This window comes from Hylobates moloch, unplaced genomic scaffold (genome assembly GCF_009828535.3).
Source record: "Hylobates moloch isolate HMO894 unplaced genomic scaffold, HMol_V3 SCAFFOLD_21, whole genome shotgun sequence".
NCBI lineage: Eukaryota > Metazoa > Chordata > Mammalia > Primates > Hylobatidae > Hylobates > Hylobates moloch.
The window spans coordinates 51,706,130-51,722,733 of NW_026652296.1; the positions used below are offsets into that span (position 1 = coordinate 51,706,130).

A 16,604-nucleotide genomic window follows, 5' to 3' on the forward strand; every position below is an offset into this window, starting at 1 on the left:
TGCCACTCCCACTGCCCAAACCCCCCCTCCTAGGAAAGGGATCTTGCTTTTTCCCTCACTCAGCCAGACTTCTGCTCAAACGGAACCCTCCAGAGAGTCCTTCTGTGACTACCCTATCCAAGATGGCATCTCGTTACTTTCAACCCCCTCACTCTGCTTTATTTTTCTTTATATTATTCATTACTACTGGAACACACACTGTGTATTTATTGGTTTTCTTTATTATTATCTGTTTCCTTCTCTGGAACATAAACCCCAGGAGGGCAGAGATATCATTCATTTTGACTGTTGGTGGGCCCTCCCCCTCACACCTAAAACAGTGCATAGCACATCATAGTTGCTCAAATATTAATTTTTGAAATAAATGAATGAATGTGCTGCATGGGAACAATCAATTCATCTAGAATAGTGCCATCCAATAACCCTTTCTGCAAAGAGGAAAATGTTTTATATGTGTACTATGTGATGTGGTAACTACTGAGTTCTTAAAATGTAACTAGTGGGATTGAGAAACTGAATTTTTAATTTTTAATCTATTTTTGTTTACTTTAAATAGGCACATGTAGCTTGTAGCCACTGTATTAGAATAGATCTAGGTCCTTGGGGTGGATGGTAGGGGAGTAGGATAAGTTAATGCCATTCCATTTATACCCAGTAGAGTGATAGAGACTTTCTGGGGCACTGCATTAAGAAAGAGCCTGAAGTCCAATCAACAAATCTTTTCTGAGTACCTTCTATGTATCCAGCACTGTGCTGTCATTGGGATCTTCCAAAACAGTGTGCATTGATGGATTAGCACTTTCTGCCCTGGGCAAGGAGCATACCACATGACAAGATGTGGTATCTTTACCATCCTGGCCTCAGCCAGTCCAGGAGTGGCCAGAGCTCCTTCCTGATTCTTTCCAGGAAGTGACTGCTGGACCTACATATTGTATCATATACCGGTAATCCCCTCACTGGCTTCCCCATTCTCCTCCAATAAATCCCCTCATCCCACTCTTCCAAGTCAGAGTGGATGTTCTTTGCTGGGGTCTCTTTGGGGTCTAGCATCATTTTCATTTCACACATACCCCTGCAAAGTCTGGTCACTCTCAATTATATTTGTACTTATTTGGTGAGAACATTGCACATGTTCACCCTGTGGTTCACACCACTTAGCACAGGGAGCCATGTTTTCCCCTGTACCTACATCTGCTGTGTTATACCTGTGTTATACGTATATGTCCATACCACCCTCTAGTATGTGAATTCAGAAGCATGGGAAAAGGCCTCCTACACCTGAAATGTCTCCCAAAAATGCTAGCTGAAAACTAATGTCCTTTAATGAGGGATGAGATTTTTCATTCCTGAACAAGCAAATAGGGCTTAATGAGCAAGTACACCTTGGATATGACACATATGAAGTAACCTCCTGCTGTGGTGCACGTGCACCAGAGAAGGCCCTTCCCTAGGTGTGGCCTGTCCTGTTGGTGCCCCAGCCAGACCCTCTCATCTCCCACTGGTGATCCTCATTCTGCCAGCTGTCGGTCAGCTCACTCACCACTCGGCTGTGGCATTCAGATCTAGCATGTGAATATTCTCTATCCATGTCTGTCTTCCCAGGTGGATTATGATCGAGCACAGATGGTCCTCAGCCCTCCACTGTCAGGGTCTGACACCTACCCCAGGGGCCCTGCCAAACTACCTCAAAGTCAAAGCAAATCGGGCTATTCCTCAAGCAGTCACCAGTACCCGTCTGGGTACCACAAAGCCACCTTGTACCATCACCCCTCCCTGCAGAGCAGTTCGCAGTACATCTCCACGGCTTCCTACCTGAGCTCCCTCAGCCTCTCATCCAGCACCTACCCGCCGCCCAGCTGGGGCTCCTCCTCCGACCAGCAGCCCTCCAGGGTGTCCCATGAACAGTTTCGGGCAGCCCTGCAGCTGGTGGTCAGCCCAGGAGACCCCAGGGAATACTTGGACAACTTTATCAAAATCGGGGAAGGCTCAACCGGCATCGTATGCATCGCCACCGAGAAACACACAGGGAAACAAGTTGCAGTGAAGAAAATGGACCTCCGGAAGCAACAGAGACGAGAACTGCTTTTCAATGAGGTAAAGGGTGTGTTTGGGGCATCCTTTCTCTCCTTTGTAACATTTGTTTCTCATTTCAAAAGTTAAACACATGTACATTTTAGGACATTAGAAAAGCACTGAAAATATAAAGACAAAAATAGCGTCCCCTGTAATATTTCCTTCTAGTCTTTTTTCTATGCACATATATGGCTGTTACCTCTATAAAGTACTTCATGTGTGTCAGCTGCTGTACTAAGCATTAATCTAGTTTGATCCTCACAACAACTTTGTGAGATAGAAAGATGTTATCACCATTTTGACAAGGAAACCTGGACTCAGATAGGTTAAGAGATCAGCCCAGGGTCAAGCTGGTTGACTGCAGAGCTAGGATCTGAATCTCTGTCTAGCAGATTCTAACTCTTATGCTACACTGTATCTACGTGGGTACGTATATGTTTTACTCTATTTTGATATCGTAATATACCCTCCATAAACAATTTTTGAAACAGTAGACCAGGGTCAGTTTACCAATGGACTATCACTCTAGGAACTTTAAAATATTTTTCCTAACTATAAAAATAATGAATTCTTCCTTTGGAATATATGGAAAGTAAAGAAAATGTCCCACAGATATCCCAGTCAAGGAATAGGCTACGTTAATATTTCAGTGTTTCCTTTCTATACTTTTATAGTTACAAATTTCTTTTGTTTGGGGTAATTCTCTATATATGTAGTTTGGTAACTCTCTACATTTCAATCAATATTAACATGAATACTAATAAAATTAATATCAAATGAAATATATTGACCTGTATTACTTATATTTATTAATGTAAAATAAATTTAATGACCATTTTAACGGCCTTATAATCTTCTGTCATATACATGTATCAGATTTATTAAACCAGTCACTGATTTAATAAATTTGAGGTAACTTTATGTGTATGTGGTTTTGTGACTTTCTAAATTTCACCTAATGTTAACATTAATGCTAATAAAATTAATATTAAATAAAATATATCAGCATACATTACTTATTTTTATTAATGTAAAATAAAATATATTAGCATATTCTATTAGCTATATGTCAAAACACAATTTTAATGGCTTAATAATCTTCTATCATATACATGAATCATATTTAAAACCAGTTTCTGATTTATACTGTTTCCAATTTGTCACTTTTATTATTTTGCAGTGAGTGTTGTTACACATAAGTGTTTGGCTTCATATCTGATAATTTATTAGATTCCTAGAAGTAGGATAAACAGATCAAATGATATGTAAATTTTTTTAGAGAAATGATATACAGTGTTAATTTCCAGAAAGTTTGTACCAATCTAGACCCTCACCAATAGTACTGTTTCACCTTCACTAGCGTCGTTGATACTGTCACATTATCTCTGTTCATCTGCTAGACATGAATAAACCTTACTGTTTTCATTAGCACTTTTATTACTAGTGTAGCTAAATTTAATTTTATGTAGTTATAGGCCATTTTTATTTCTTCACTAAATCATATGTTCTGTATACAGTTTTCAATTAGGGTGCTAGCATTTGTTTTATTGATGTGTAAGAGCTATTGATATGTTAAGGAATTAACCCTTCTCTGTATATTTGTTGTACTTTAACATTTACCTTCCACTTTCTCATTTACCTTTTAAACTTATCACTTAAGAGCTCTAAAATAGGTGGGGAAACATGAGTGATTATGTTAGAAAACACATAAAGTATTTTGGAGTAATATTCTTGTAGTAATTTTATGAGAGCATTGAGGGGAAAGATAAGTTTTTGTGGATGAGAGATCTAAGTCCTAAAATATCAACTCAGGGTAGCAGTGTTAGTTGTCAGTCTCCAGGAAAGCATGTACAATCCACATCTTCTAACTCCCAGAGCAATCTAGGGCTGCTTGACCTCTTTGTCTTTCTATTGTAAGGACTCCCATTCTCTGAGAAGTAAGAAGGTGTTTGGTCCATAAACAGGCACTGTACAAATGCACCCAGCTGCAATTTTGAACGCTGTTTATCACGGAGGATCTTATGAAGCCCCCAGTGGCCTCCACACATCTCCAGCTCCCACGGGTGCTTATCTCTTACACACGCTCCAAATCTCACAGAGAGTTCCAGGTGACTGGGCTTCAGCATCTTCCCAGTCCACCATTCCTGATTTCTGGAATTTATTTTCCAAACCATAATGCCAGAACACACAGAGCAATATGATGTAGATAAATAATTCTGTAGTTTATTATTTAACACTAACTCTGAAAACTCAAGTGGAAACAGCCACAGGGCAGCAATTTCTGGAAGCTCTCTCCAGCAAGCAGGCTCCTTAGCCTTTTTAATGTCTATGCCGTACTTATTTTTATCTTCAATATATATTCTTTGAATTCAGCCCAAATATCTCTCAAGTTCAACCCATACCTACTTCCAAGGAGAAGTTCAGCTGGTCTTGTGTGGCTCCAGTTCTAACAATAGATAGTTTACTTCATTCACCTGTGGGACTCATTCCCTCAGTTACTACGAGTTGGTGACCCTTTGCTAGGATAACCAGCAGAGGACTGTGAACAGTGCATTCTAAAGAAGACTCTTAGGGATATCTGATTATATCCCCACAGACGGTCAACCAAACTCCCTCTTGTGAATGTAAATCTTGCTTTGGTTCTACTTGTTTTCATTTTCTCTCTGTGTCTCTCCAATGTCAGAGTGACCTGCCATTTTCTCTCAAATTTGCTACCTTGATTCCTTTTATTTCTACTAGCTACCCTTGATGCTTTTTGTCCATAATAGATTTCTGAATAAACTTCCCCACAATCAGTACCTCTCAATCAGTTTACTTACAGTTGTAGATGTGGCCACAAGAGAACAAAAAGCAACTTCATCTTCACAAGTCGAAAATATCTTTCCCGTTTCCCCAGGTCGTGATCATGCGGGATTACCACCATGACAACGTGGTTGACATGTACAACAGCTACCTTGTTGGCGATGAGCTCTGGGTGGTCATGGAGTTTCTAGAAGGTGGTGCCTTGACAGACATTGTGACTCACACCAGGTAAGCTTCTTTATTATCCAGATAATTCGAGGTGCTTCTTATTCTTCTCCAGGATAAAGCCTCAGTGACTATGAACTCTTCATAAATTGCGGGCAGTTTGGAGTCAGGGAATATGACTGTCCTTTCCTCCACATTCCCTATAGGGCCCATTATGCTCTCAGGCATGTATAGTTCATTCATTTGGTTAATGTTCTCCCTGCCCTCAGAAGGACATTAATACCCATTGATTTAAAATAAGCAACCTGCTAAGAATGAAGCTTCAGTGACAAATAATAGAATGTCCTGTCCCCTATATAGATTTCTAAAGCCGAATTTCATTCTCCCGAATTACCCTACCATTGCTGCATGCTAAGACACCAAGGATACCAGGGGAAGGAAGGGACAGGGAGAGGATCACTCGAAGTTTTGTATCAAAATAATGAATCTGGGTGGCACAGAGAAATTCTGCAATTCTGTTTTAAAATATGTTTGCAAGTAACAATGGTTAATTACCAGCCTATTGCTTCAGCTATTTGCCTCTCTGATGTGCCAGTTCCAGCCATTTCATTAAGCATTTATTGAGCACCTTTTATGTGCCAGGCTCTTTTGTAAGTGCTAGAGATGCAGAAGATACAAATGAATATGGCTCAGATATATCCCCTCAGGGACATCACTGATGAGAAATACATTATAATACCTGTGCAGAATTAAGAAGATATATATATGTAGCATAGAAGAATACCTAAATGTATCTCTCAGAAAGAGTCAATAAGTATTTCTATTTAATATAAGGTGACGTCTGAGATGGATTTTGAGAGACGAATAGGAGTTTACTAAGAAGGCAAGTGGGAGGACAAGGGCATTGAAGGCAGAGGAAAGAATATGTGCTAGGACAGTGCCTCTTCAATTTCAGTGTCCACATAAATCACTGTGGATCTTATCAAAATGCATATCCTGACTCAATAGAGAGGGGTGTAAGATTCTGCATTTACGGCAAACTTCCAGGCAATGGCAATGCTGCTGGTTCATGGACCATACTTGGAGAAGCAAGGTTCTGTGGAATAGACATAAAAAATAGCATGTTACATTTGGGAAACTTTAACTTTGGTTTTGATGGTAAATAAAATGCCAAAAAGTTAAGGAAGGATTGTCATGAGGAAGAGGTATTGAGTGTTAGCTGATGTTATTGAAATGGTGCCTGAATCAAAAGTGGATCCAGGTATATAATAGGTGGAAAACAAGGTAACAAGAAAGTACTGGGAAACTCTGTGAAGGATAGAACATGCTGTTTTTTCTCCACTGAAATGAGATGTTACGTGGCTCTACAGTTCTCAGTCTGGAGTAGGCCGTCTCAAAATAAAGCTTTGTGAGTGAAGACATTTATCACCAACAATTCAGCTGGCAGACTCTTGATGGTGTAGCAATAAGACATGCCCAACAAAAAAACATGTAAGATCATCTTAACTGGTAGAAACAAATATGCTGGAAAGATCTAAGCATAAGGCAAATGTGATATACATTTTTTGCTTTTCACATATAAAGCAAAAAATAAAAATATGTTCAGGGGAGAAACCTTTTTGTTGCCTTCCAGAGCTTCACACGGCCACTCAGGTCTCCAGCTCTACCTTTGTCAAGGTTCCTTTCCATTCTTATTTTGTATCCGTGGAAACCACTCAAGACAGTGTGTCCCTAAAATCCATTTTCTTTTCTAATTTTCTCATCCAGGATTGTCAACTGATTTCCCTTTTAAAGACCCAGTAACTCCAGAGGCAAAAATAAATTGTGTGTCAAGGAACACCATGAATATTTGGTATTCGAAATCTTAAACTCAGAATTCAGAGAGTTTCCTTTAGTAGATATTGAATAACTGCTTTATTGGATGATTTATTGATCGGTTGATAAAACATCTAACCCCTTGCAACTCCAAGTGCTGTCTGAGGACCTGGGAGCTTATTAGAAATGCGGAATCTCAGGTACTACCCCAGACCAACTAAATGAGAATCCATGCTGTACCCAAATACTCAGGTATTTCTTATACATACTGAAGTGTTAGCACTAACGTAAAATCTTGTTAAGTCAGATCCTTCTAATTTCCAGGAAACAGAGGGTTCTAGAAGGGAAGGGAAAGTGCCAAGCACCATCAAATTCTTTATATATTAATCATGTAACCATCACATATTTCTATGAGGCAGATGCTGATGTACCTGTCTGCCAGGTGATGAAGCTACAACTCAAAGAGGAAAAATATTCTTGGCCAGGCATGGTGGCTTATGCCTGTAATCTCAATAATTTGGGAGACCAAGGCAGGAGGATCACGTGAGCACAGGAGTTCGAGACCAGCCTGGGCAACTTAGCAAGACCCTGTCTCTATTTTAAAAAATTAAAAATTACCTGGGTGTGGTGGCGTGTCCCTGTAGTCCTAGCTACTCGAGAGGCTAAGACGAGAGGGTCACTTGAGCCCAAAAGTTCAAGGCTGCAGTGAACTATGATTGCACCATTACACTCCTGCCTGGGCAACAGAGCAAGACTCTATCTCAAAATTTTAAAAGGTATCCTTCTTAAGACCACACGTTTAATAACTGATACAGCCAGGATTTGAATTTGAGGTTACTCTAGAACTGAAGCATTTTTTATTCCATGCCAAGCTTTTTTCCTACAGAAAAGAAGTAGAAGAAGAAATGCACCAGCCATTCTCCAGTTGGCCATGTTAATTTCAAAGGCATTGGATTAGGAAGTATTTGTCACATGTTCCAGTCAAATGGGATCTTTCCATTAGTGACTAGGGGTTAGATTCAAGTAATTTTTGATATAGTCAACCTGTAAAGAATCTTTATACCTGTTTCAGATAACTCAAATTTCATGGAATTCAAGAGAACATAATTTTACTAAAGATGGTGGCTCTTGGTTCTGAATTAATTTGAAGGTATATGTGAGCTTGTCCCTGCTGCAGACACTGTAAACCTCTGAGGAATGTGTTTGTCCACATGTGAAAATGGTCATGTGAAAGCCATTCAGGATAATGACCAACATACCACAAAACCCAGAACACAGAAGTTGTCGGCTTCCTCTGTTTCAGGCAAAAACATTTCTTGTCACCTGCCTTTGTATGAGACTGGTGCTGTGGAATCCTCTTTTCTTTCTTTTTTTTTTTTTTTTTTTTTTTTTTTTGAAACAGAGCCTCACTCTGTTGCCCAGGCTGGAATGCAGAGGCGCAGTCTCCGCTCACTGCAACCTCCGCCTCCCAGATTCAAGCAATTCTCGTGTTTGAACCTCCTGAGTAGCTAGAATTACGAACACGGGCCACCATGCCCAGCTGATTTTTTGTATATTTAGTAGAGACAAGGTTTCGCCATGTTGGCCAGGCTGGTCTCGAACTCCTGACCTCAGACAATCCTCCCACCTCAGCCTCCCAAAGTGCTGGGATTACAGGCATGAGCCACTGCGCCTGGCCAAATCCCCCTTGAGGGGAAGGGTGTGTTTCTTCATACTCATCAACTTTATACCTTTGGTATTCTAATTGGCTACCACTTTATACCTTACTTTTGAATCCCACTAGGATTTTCTAGCATCAACTAGACTGAAATGAAAATTCAAAGCCATTCATTTCCTTATTCTGCTGACCTTAGATTTCCCTGGGATTACTGGAGTTTCACAAGGTTGTCCTTCAATTTGCGCTCTGGTCATTTACACCCTCTGTCTCTCCTGGCCGTCTTCTCTGCTTGGATGATAGTTTGTTTTAGGACCTCTTTTACATTTATTACTTGACATGGGATAGGGAAGAAGTTTTGCACGTAGATGAGTTAGGCAGCTGCCTAAATGAGTCATTTTGAGGGTGCTGAACAACCTGTGCCATCCAAAACATTCTCACCTAGATTCCTCTGTGGCTGAACGATTTCACTCATTAGGAAAATCCATTCATTCGAGTGGTGAGGGCAGTGTAGGAAAATGGGAAAGTGGGAAAGCATGTGCACTGGACTAAAAAAGAGGTGAGGTTTGAATCATGACCTGGCCATTTCTTAGCTGCACAACCTTGGACAGTTACCTGACCTCCCCCTCTGCCTCTAAAACTGTGGAGAAGGAAAAACTTTCTCCACAGGGATGCAGTCATGAGATATGGGAGGCCATAACCAATGCTTTACTTCCTTTCTCATTCCCATGGTCCATTTATTAAAATACTATCCGCTCACACTTAGTTATTAGTAACTTCCTCGGTCCAATTTCCTTTTGAGAGAATGGACCTGAAGCGACAAAAACCTCTAGCTCCTTGGAGGAAGAAGAGAGAGGGTGAATGGGAAGTAGGGTAGGTCCCAGAGGGAGGATTAGAGATGCAAAGACCACTTTGCCTGAGCTCAGCCTTGAAAACTGTGGCAGTCCCCATTTCTAAGATGAAGAAAATGAGACCCAAGGAAGTTAAAGGATTTTCTTACGATCATTTAACAGCCACGCCTGAAACCTTCGTCCGCCTATTCAGTGTGCTGACTCTGTGGGACCCTGGAGGCTTGTTGATGCCTATGGAATTATCTGTTAAGACATCATGGAGCCCCGCACAGTGGCCCCTGTCTGTAATCCCAGGACTTTGGGAGGCCGAGGTGGGTGGATCACCTGAGGTCAGGAGTAGTTCAAGACCAGGCTGGCCAACATGGTAAAACCCTATCTCTACTAAAAATACAAAAATTAGCTGGGCATGATGATGGGCACCTGTAGTCCCAGCTACTTGGGAGGCTGAGGCAGAGAGAATCGCTGGGACCCAGGAGGTGGCGGTTGCAGTGAGCCAAGATCGTGCCACTGCACTCTAGCCTGGGCGACAGAGCAAGACACCATCTCAAAAAAGAGGAAGACTGCACTCCAGCCTGGGTGACAGAGCGAGACTCCATCTCAAAGAATGAATGAATGAATGAATGAATGAATGAATAAATAAATAAATAAATAAATAAATAAATAAATAAAAGAGTTCCTGGAAGTGCATTTGCATGAATGACCAAAAAGCTGACAAATAGTGATCTCTTTCCTTTGACTTATATTTGGTCCCTGTCATTCTCAGTGCCAAGCCTTTGTTCTGGGAGTCAGATCTCAAAGACTTCCTTCCCTTGTCTGCAGATTTTTCAGATATGGGCTGGAGCACGTGGACTGTTTCACTAAAGCACAAGGGACCTGCTTCTCTTGAGCATTTCAAAGATGTTCTTAAACCTGTCTTGTTCCTTAAATGTTATTTCCTTTCCAGAATGAATGAAGAACAGATAGCTACTGTCTGCCTGTCAGTTCTGAGAGCTCTCTCCTACCTTCATAACCAAGGAGTGATTCACAGGGACATAAAAAGTGACTCCATCCTCCTGACAAGCGATGGCCGGGTAAGATGTTCATGTTTGGCCCGTTTGTAGTTTTTCTTGTCACTCTATCTGTCATGGGCATAATTCTTTTAGAAACACTTTTTTATAACTCTAATTTTTCTTAGTCACAAGTCACCCACTTCTCTTCCCAGAAGGCTTACAAAAAAGAAATTACCATCCCTTCCTCTATGTCACCTTGTTAGTCAGAATTGCCTGACTTTGATGGATAATTTGCCTCCTTAACAATGAGTATAGGAAGTAATAGAAACTATGGCTATTTCTTTTCCTTTTCTGCCACATCCGTTTTTGTTGGAGGAGAAGAGCTGACTCTTCTAGGGGTGCATCCAACCTATTCACATGAATACATGTGTCCACAGTACCTTCCAGAGCCCATGCAGATAACAGATGATCAACTCCACTTGGGTAATTTGAGGGTGGTGTAATAAAGGACAGTTTACCAAAGCGTGGGCAGATGTAGAAAAATCATAAGGAATAGTGTATGAGGATTAGTGCAGTAGTTTAGAATGGAACATTACTCCTACTACCCCATGCCTGAAGCGGTGAGGTGAGGTCCTGGCTACTAGAATCTGAAAATGGAGATTGCTGTAGATTTCGGAGCTGCCTGGTGGGTGCTCTGATCTTTGGTAGAAGCCAAACCAAGGTGAACCTGCAAGATGAGAGCTGAGAGAATAAATCCTCCAACCTCACTCTTCTTCCTTCTACTTTCCTAATGGTGCTCCCTATTGGCTGAAATCAGCTAGGAGCCAAAATGCAGTCAGTATAGGTTGGTTTCCTAAGGCTTGGAGGAGGGAGGAAAATGGATCCAGAAGGACAGACAGAGGATATTTATCACACTGGCAAACCTCTAGGCCCAGATTTCTGTATTTCACATCACCGCAACCTGTACAAGGGATTCTGCTGAAACTCATCAGCCACACCAGGGCACAGAGCATGGAATATAACAGCCAAGGAAATAACCAGTTCACATTCCAAGGAAGGCTTAGTTAAATGGAAGAGTTTCAAAGCATAGCTCTATACCATTAGACTCTCTTGAGCCCCCTGGAACTCCCACCAGAGGCAATGGCCCTGGCATGAATGGAGCCAGCCATTCCCTTGATGTTCCTGTCTTTCACACCTGCAACCCCTGCCATATGGAAAATGTTCATGTCATATCAGAAATTGCCCAGGAATGATCAGAGGGCAGCCAGAAGAAACTGTCCAAGCACTTTGGCTTTTCTTTCTTGTTGTTTTAAAAAGATTGTAAATATTATTGTAGAAAATGTAGTAAACTCAGAAAAGTATAAAGTATAAGACAAAGATCACTCCTAATCCCATTAGCGATTTTTCCCGTATTTCCATGTACATGTATACACAATTTGCAAACTTGGGAATGTGCTTAATGAGGAGTTTTAAGTCCTGCTTTTTGCATTGCTTTAACCATTGCACTGCTTCTTTTAAGAAAGAACGGTACAGTAGCATGTATCAGTCAGGTTTTGCCCCATCCACTGAACAGTTAGTGGCTTAAAACAACTACCATTTATTTGCTGACATATCTCTGAGCCAGTATTTGGGCTGACTCCTCTGGGACAACTCATCTCTTTACCAGCTCATCTCTGCATCATGTGACATCAGCTGAGCTCTCTCTTGCAGTTGTGATCAACCTATGGTGACGGCCTTACTCATTTGCTTGGCAGTCAGCTGGCTCTCAGCAGGGACAGTGCAGGTAACAGGGCCAAGTATCACTCATCTCCCAGAGTCACCTGAACTTATTCACATGGTACCTGTGGCAAAGTTCCCAAGAGCACCAAAGGAGGCAAGCCCTGATGTGTAGGCCCTTTCAAATCCTGGGCTTATATTATATTTACTAAATATCCAAGACCAGACTCAAGGAGTAGGGATATAAACTCTGCCTCTTGATAGGAGAAGATGCAAAGTCACATTGCAAAGGGATGTGGATACAGAAAGAAGAAGACTGTGTATGCATTTTTCCTCAGTCTCCCGTATGAGTGGGGCAGCTATGAGAAAAGGTCAAGAATCCTCCCTGGCCTGACTCAGAAAAGCACCTACGCCAGGCTCCACGGTGTCAGAATGCAATTTGCAAAGCATTAAACTGGTCTAGCAGAGTAATTTCAAGCCAGACTTTCTTTCCCTGTTTCTAGAAATTTATGGTACAAGCTTCCTTGCTGTAAGATCATATCCAGTATCAAAATCAGAAATGAGACTAAGATAAGAAGTCATTGTTTAATCAAATTACTTAAAGATCTCCCCTCCCCTCAATGTGCAAGATTTTTAAATCATTTAGTTGTCATTCTCAAGAGCAGAACCTTGTCTCAAACACCTCCTGCATCCGTGTGCACCCCACAAAGAGCTCACATAAATAGACACACTGTAGGTGCTTTTAGTCCTTATTGATTTGTTCTCTCATTCATTTACTGAATATTTGCTGAATGTCTACTATGTGTAACAGACAGTTCTAAATCCTAGGGATGAACACAGCAAAATCAGTTCCTCTAGTGAGCTTATTTGGGGGCCGGGAATGTGATAATAAACAAATAGATAAATAAACAAACAAAATCCCCACCAAACAAGGGATGATAAGTACTAAGTTTCCTAGGATTAATTTAGGCATAGTAAGGAGAATGGGGAGTGATGGAAGCGATGGGGGCTGTCTTATGGAGGCTGGTCAGGAGATCCCTCTGATGTGGTGGCGTTACAGCAGAGACATGGGGGACTGGACCCTGTGGCTGCCAGAAACAGGAGCATTCCAGGCAGAGGAAGCAACAGCATATTGAGTGGATCTTGTGCCTCTTGGCCATTTTGTCCAGAGTTTACTCATTCATGTTGAGAACAGTGCATCATATTGACTACAGTTGTTTCTCCAGTATCTATAGGAAAAGGAAACTTCTTTTAAAAGAGAGCAGAAATGGAGTGTGGCTACTCCAAGAAAAGGCTTAGAGTGTGTTTTTATATGAATCTATTAGTGTACAACATTATATATTGAAAAAGAAGACTTTTTCAATTATCTATTGCTGTTATAACAAGGCATCTCAACATTTAGAGTCTTAAGTCAACAGTCATTTTAGCATTGTCACTTATAGATCCAAGGATTGGCTAAGCTCAGCAAAACAGTGCTGCTCTGACTTGTGGTTAGATAATGCCCGGGGCCAGAGTTACCTGGAAGTCATCCTCACTCACATGTCAGGTAGTCAGCCCAGGCAGGCTAGCTGGAGCTGCCATCAGAACACCTACAAAATAAGTGGCCTCCCCATGTGGCTTGAGCTTCCTCATGGCATGGCAGCTGGGTCCCAAGAGTGTGTCCCAAGAAAACGAGGAGGAAGTGCATGGCATTTTTATAACCTAGCCTCAGAATCACATAGCATTACTTTCACCATGGTCACAAGCCCTTCCAGATTCAGGGGGCAGGGGCATAGAGTCCTCCTCAGTGTGAGAAAAATCAAGTCATATTGTAAGAAGAGCTCACGGGATGGGCAAAATTATTGTTGGCATTTTTGGAAAATACTGCCTGCCACACAAGTTATATTGGGTTCTCTTCCCGTTTGAAGATGTTCAACATCATTAGCCTTTGAGAAATGCACATTAAAACTACAATGAGCTATCACTGCACACATATAAGAATGACTAAAATGAAAAATAGCGATAACAACACTTATTCATACACTGCTCATGGGAATTTAAAGTGGCACAGCCACTCAGGAAAATACTTTGGCAGTTCTTTTTCAAAATTAAAAATGGACTTACCATATGACCAGCACTTGTACTCTGAGGTATTTATCCAGAGAAATGGAAACTTATTTTCCCACAGAAACATGTACACAAATGTTTATAGCAGTTTTCTTTATAATAGCTCCAAAGTGGAAACTACCTAAATGTCCTTCAAAGAGCGAATGATTAGACAAATAGTATTAATATATCCATATCATAGAATACCACTCAACAATAAAAATAAACAATTGATACAGACAAGAACTTGGATGGACCTCAGGGAAATTATACTGAGTGAGAAAACACCAATCTCAAAAGGATACACACTATATGATTCCATATATATATATACACACACACATACATTCATGAAATAACATACTTATAGAAATGCACAGCAGATGAGTGGTTGGCAGAGGTTTGGGGTTGTGGGAATGTGTCTATAAAGAATAGCACCAGGGAGTCCTGTGCTGATGATACAGTTGGGTATCTTGATGTTGGTGGTGGTTATAGTAGGTTGGTGCAAGAGTAATTGCCATTACTTTTAGTGGCAAAAGCCACAATGACTTTTGCACTGTTCTACACAGTCTCCCAGACATCCTCAGCAGGATCAACCTCTAGTTGCCCACTGTAGTAACTCACCGGGTAACTAGCCTTCCCTTGGTTAGTTGACTAGTTGGCAACACGTGATAAAATTTCAGAGTATACTTATATACACTACACACACAATAAGTTCATTTGTAACTAATGGAATTTGAATAAGTTCTATAAATTGGACCTAATCAATTTGTGGGTGTTGATATTGTACTGTAGCCATGTAAGATGCTAAAACTAGGGAGAGATGGGTGCACATTGCAACTTCCTGTGGATTTATCATTATTTAAAAATTAAAAAGTTGGCTAGGCATCGTGGCTCACACCTGTAATCCCAGCACTTTGGGAGGCTGAGACAAGAGGATTGCTTGAGCCCAGTAGTTCAAGACCAACCTGGGAAACATATTGAAGTCCCATCTCATCTCTACAAGAAAACTAAAAAATTAGCTGGATGTGGTGGCATTTGTCTGTAGTCCTAGCTACCCTGGAGGCTGAGGCAGGAGGATTGCTTGGGCCCTAGAGTTTAAGGCTGCAGTGAGCCAAGATCATACCACTACACTCCAGCCTGAGTGATAAAGTGAGACCCTGTCTCCAAAAAAAAAAAAACTAAAAAATTTAAAAATTTTTTAAAAGTTAGGAAAAATGACCGAGAATTGCTCAGGTTTAAAAGAATGAATACTTTGTCCTCTCTAAAGACTAGACAAATTATCTTTTATCAACTAAAAGTAAATCATTCAATTATTATCTATGGCATAAATAATATCTAACGAGTCACTAATTTGTGTTAAGAAGGGAGAATGTGGTGTTTGGGGTTTGAAAGAGGAAAATAAATAGTATCTCATAGAGTGGCTTAGGAATTAATAATGTGATGTGTATAAAACCTTCAGAAGTATACCAGGTACAAGGTAGATGCTAAGTCAGAAGGCATTTCCTCTGCCCTTGTAATTAAGTGTTGTGTAGAATCATCATGACCTTTCCTTGGCCTAGGGCCAGCATTTGAGAAATGAATAACTTAGGGGCCAGTAAGCAGTGAGTGACTGACCTTTGACAAATTCATTGACCGGAATTCAAACCCATGACCTACTAAGTCCAATAAGTTTATGGTAAAGAGACACACACAAGTGGTCTTTATGATCTCTTTTTCTTTTTACTATAAATTGATTGCCACAAATCAAAACTTGGAAGATGTCATATAAAATTTCAGATTCCTGTCTTCCTTGAAAAATCAAAGAGTCTGGCAACACTGTGCCTGGATTCACACATCGTGATAAGGGAAGTGGTATAAGGAGGGTGAGTTGTACCATAGCAAATGCCATTGGTGCCCTGCCCGGATCTTCCTGGAACTTCCTATTTCAGTGATCATTAGCTTCACCTCCAAATGCCACCACCTGCATCTTTAGGCCTGAAGACTTTTTCTGGCCACTGTTATCTGCTTTTTCCATAACGTTCTCAAACTTTACTGAGCATCAGAACCCGCTGGAAAGCTTGACAAGAAACAGATTCCTGGGCCCCACCCCCAGAGATTCTGGTTCACTCAGGCTACGTGGTACCCAGGAAGCTGCATTTCTAACAGGCTCTCAGGTGAGGCTGATGCTACATACGTTGTACATTGAGTGCCATTGCCTTACAAGGAAGCACCCAGAAACCAGGCACACAAGCAGCCCTCTTTTGCATTAGCCAAGACCCTAGAGCAGACACAGAATTCTTTAGAGCGCATGCAGTTTACAGAGCAAGGGTTTTTACATTCTATTTTTAAACCTGTAGCTGCCCTGTGGATAGACTCTCTTTTGCCTACCCTCACTACCCCCCAACCCTCCACCATTCTTTTGTGGGAACCCTGATTCCTGGCCAGGACACATGAGAGATGGGTAGGATCTCA

At 41.1% G+C, this 16,604-nt stretch overlaps 1 protein-coding gene across 4 annotated transcripts in view; it reads left to right on the plus strand.

Annotated features, from left to right (window-relative positions):
• Window positions 1-16,604, plus strand: part of PAK5 (p21 (RAC1) activated kinase 5) — a 293,777-nt gene that overhangs the window by 260,228 nt on the left and 16,945 nt on the right. For all 4 annotated transcript variants that reach the window (XM_032142712.2, XM_032142713.2, XM_032142714.2 and 1 more), the window contains 3 exons: window positions 1,603-2,094; window positions 4,970-5,103; window positions 10,304-10,430. In XM_032142712.2, coding sequence (XP_031998603.1) covers window positions 1,603-2,094; window positions 4,970-5,103; window positions 10,304-10,430 — 753 coding nt within the window. The remainder of the gene's footprint in view (window positions 1-1,602; window positions 2,095-4,969; window positions 5,104-10,303; window positions 10,431-16,604) is intronic.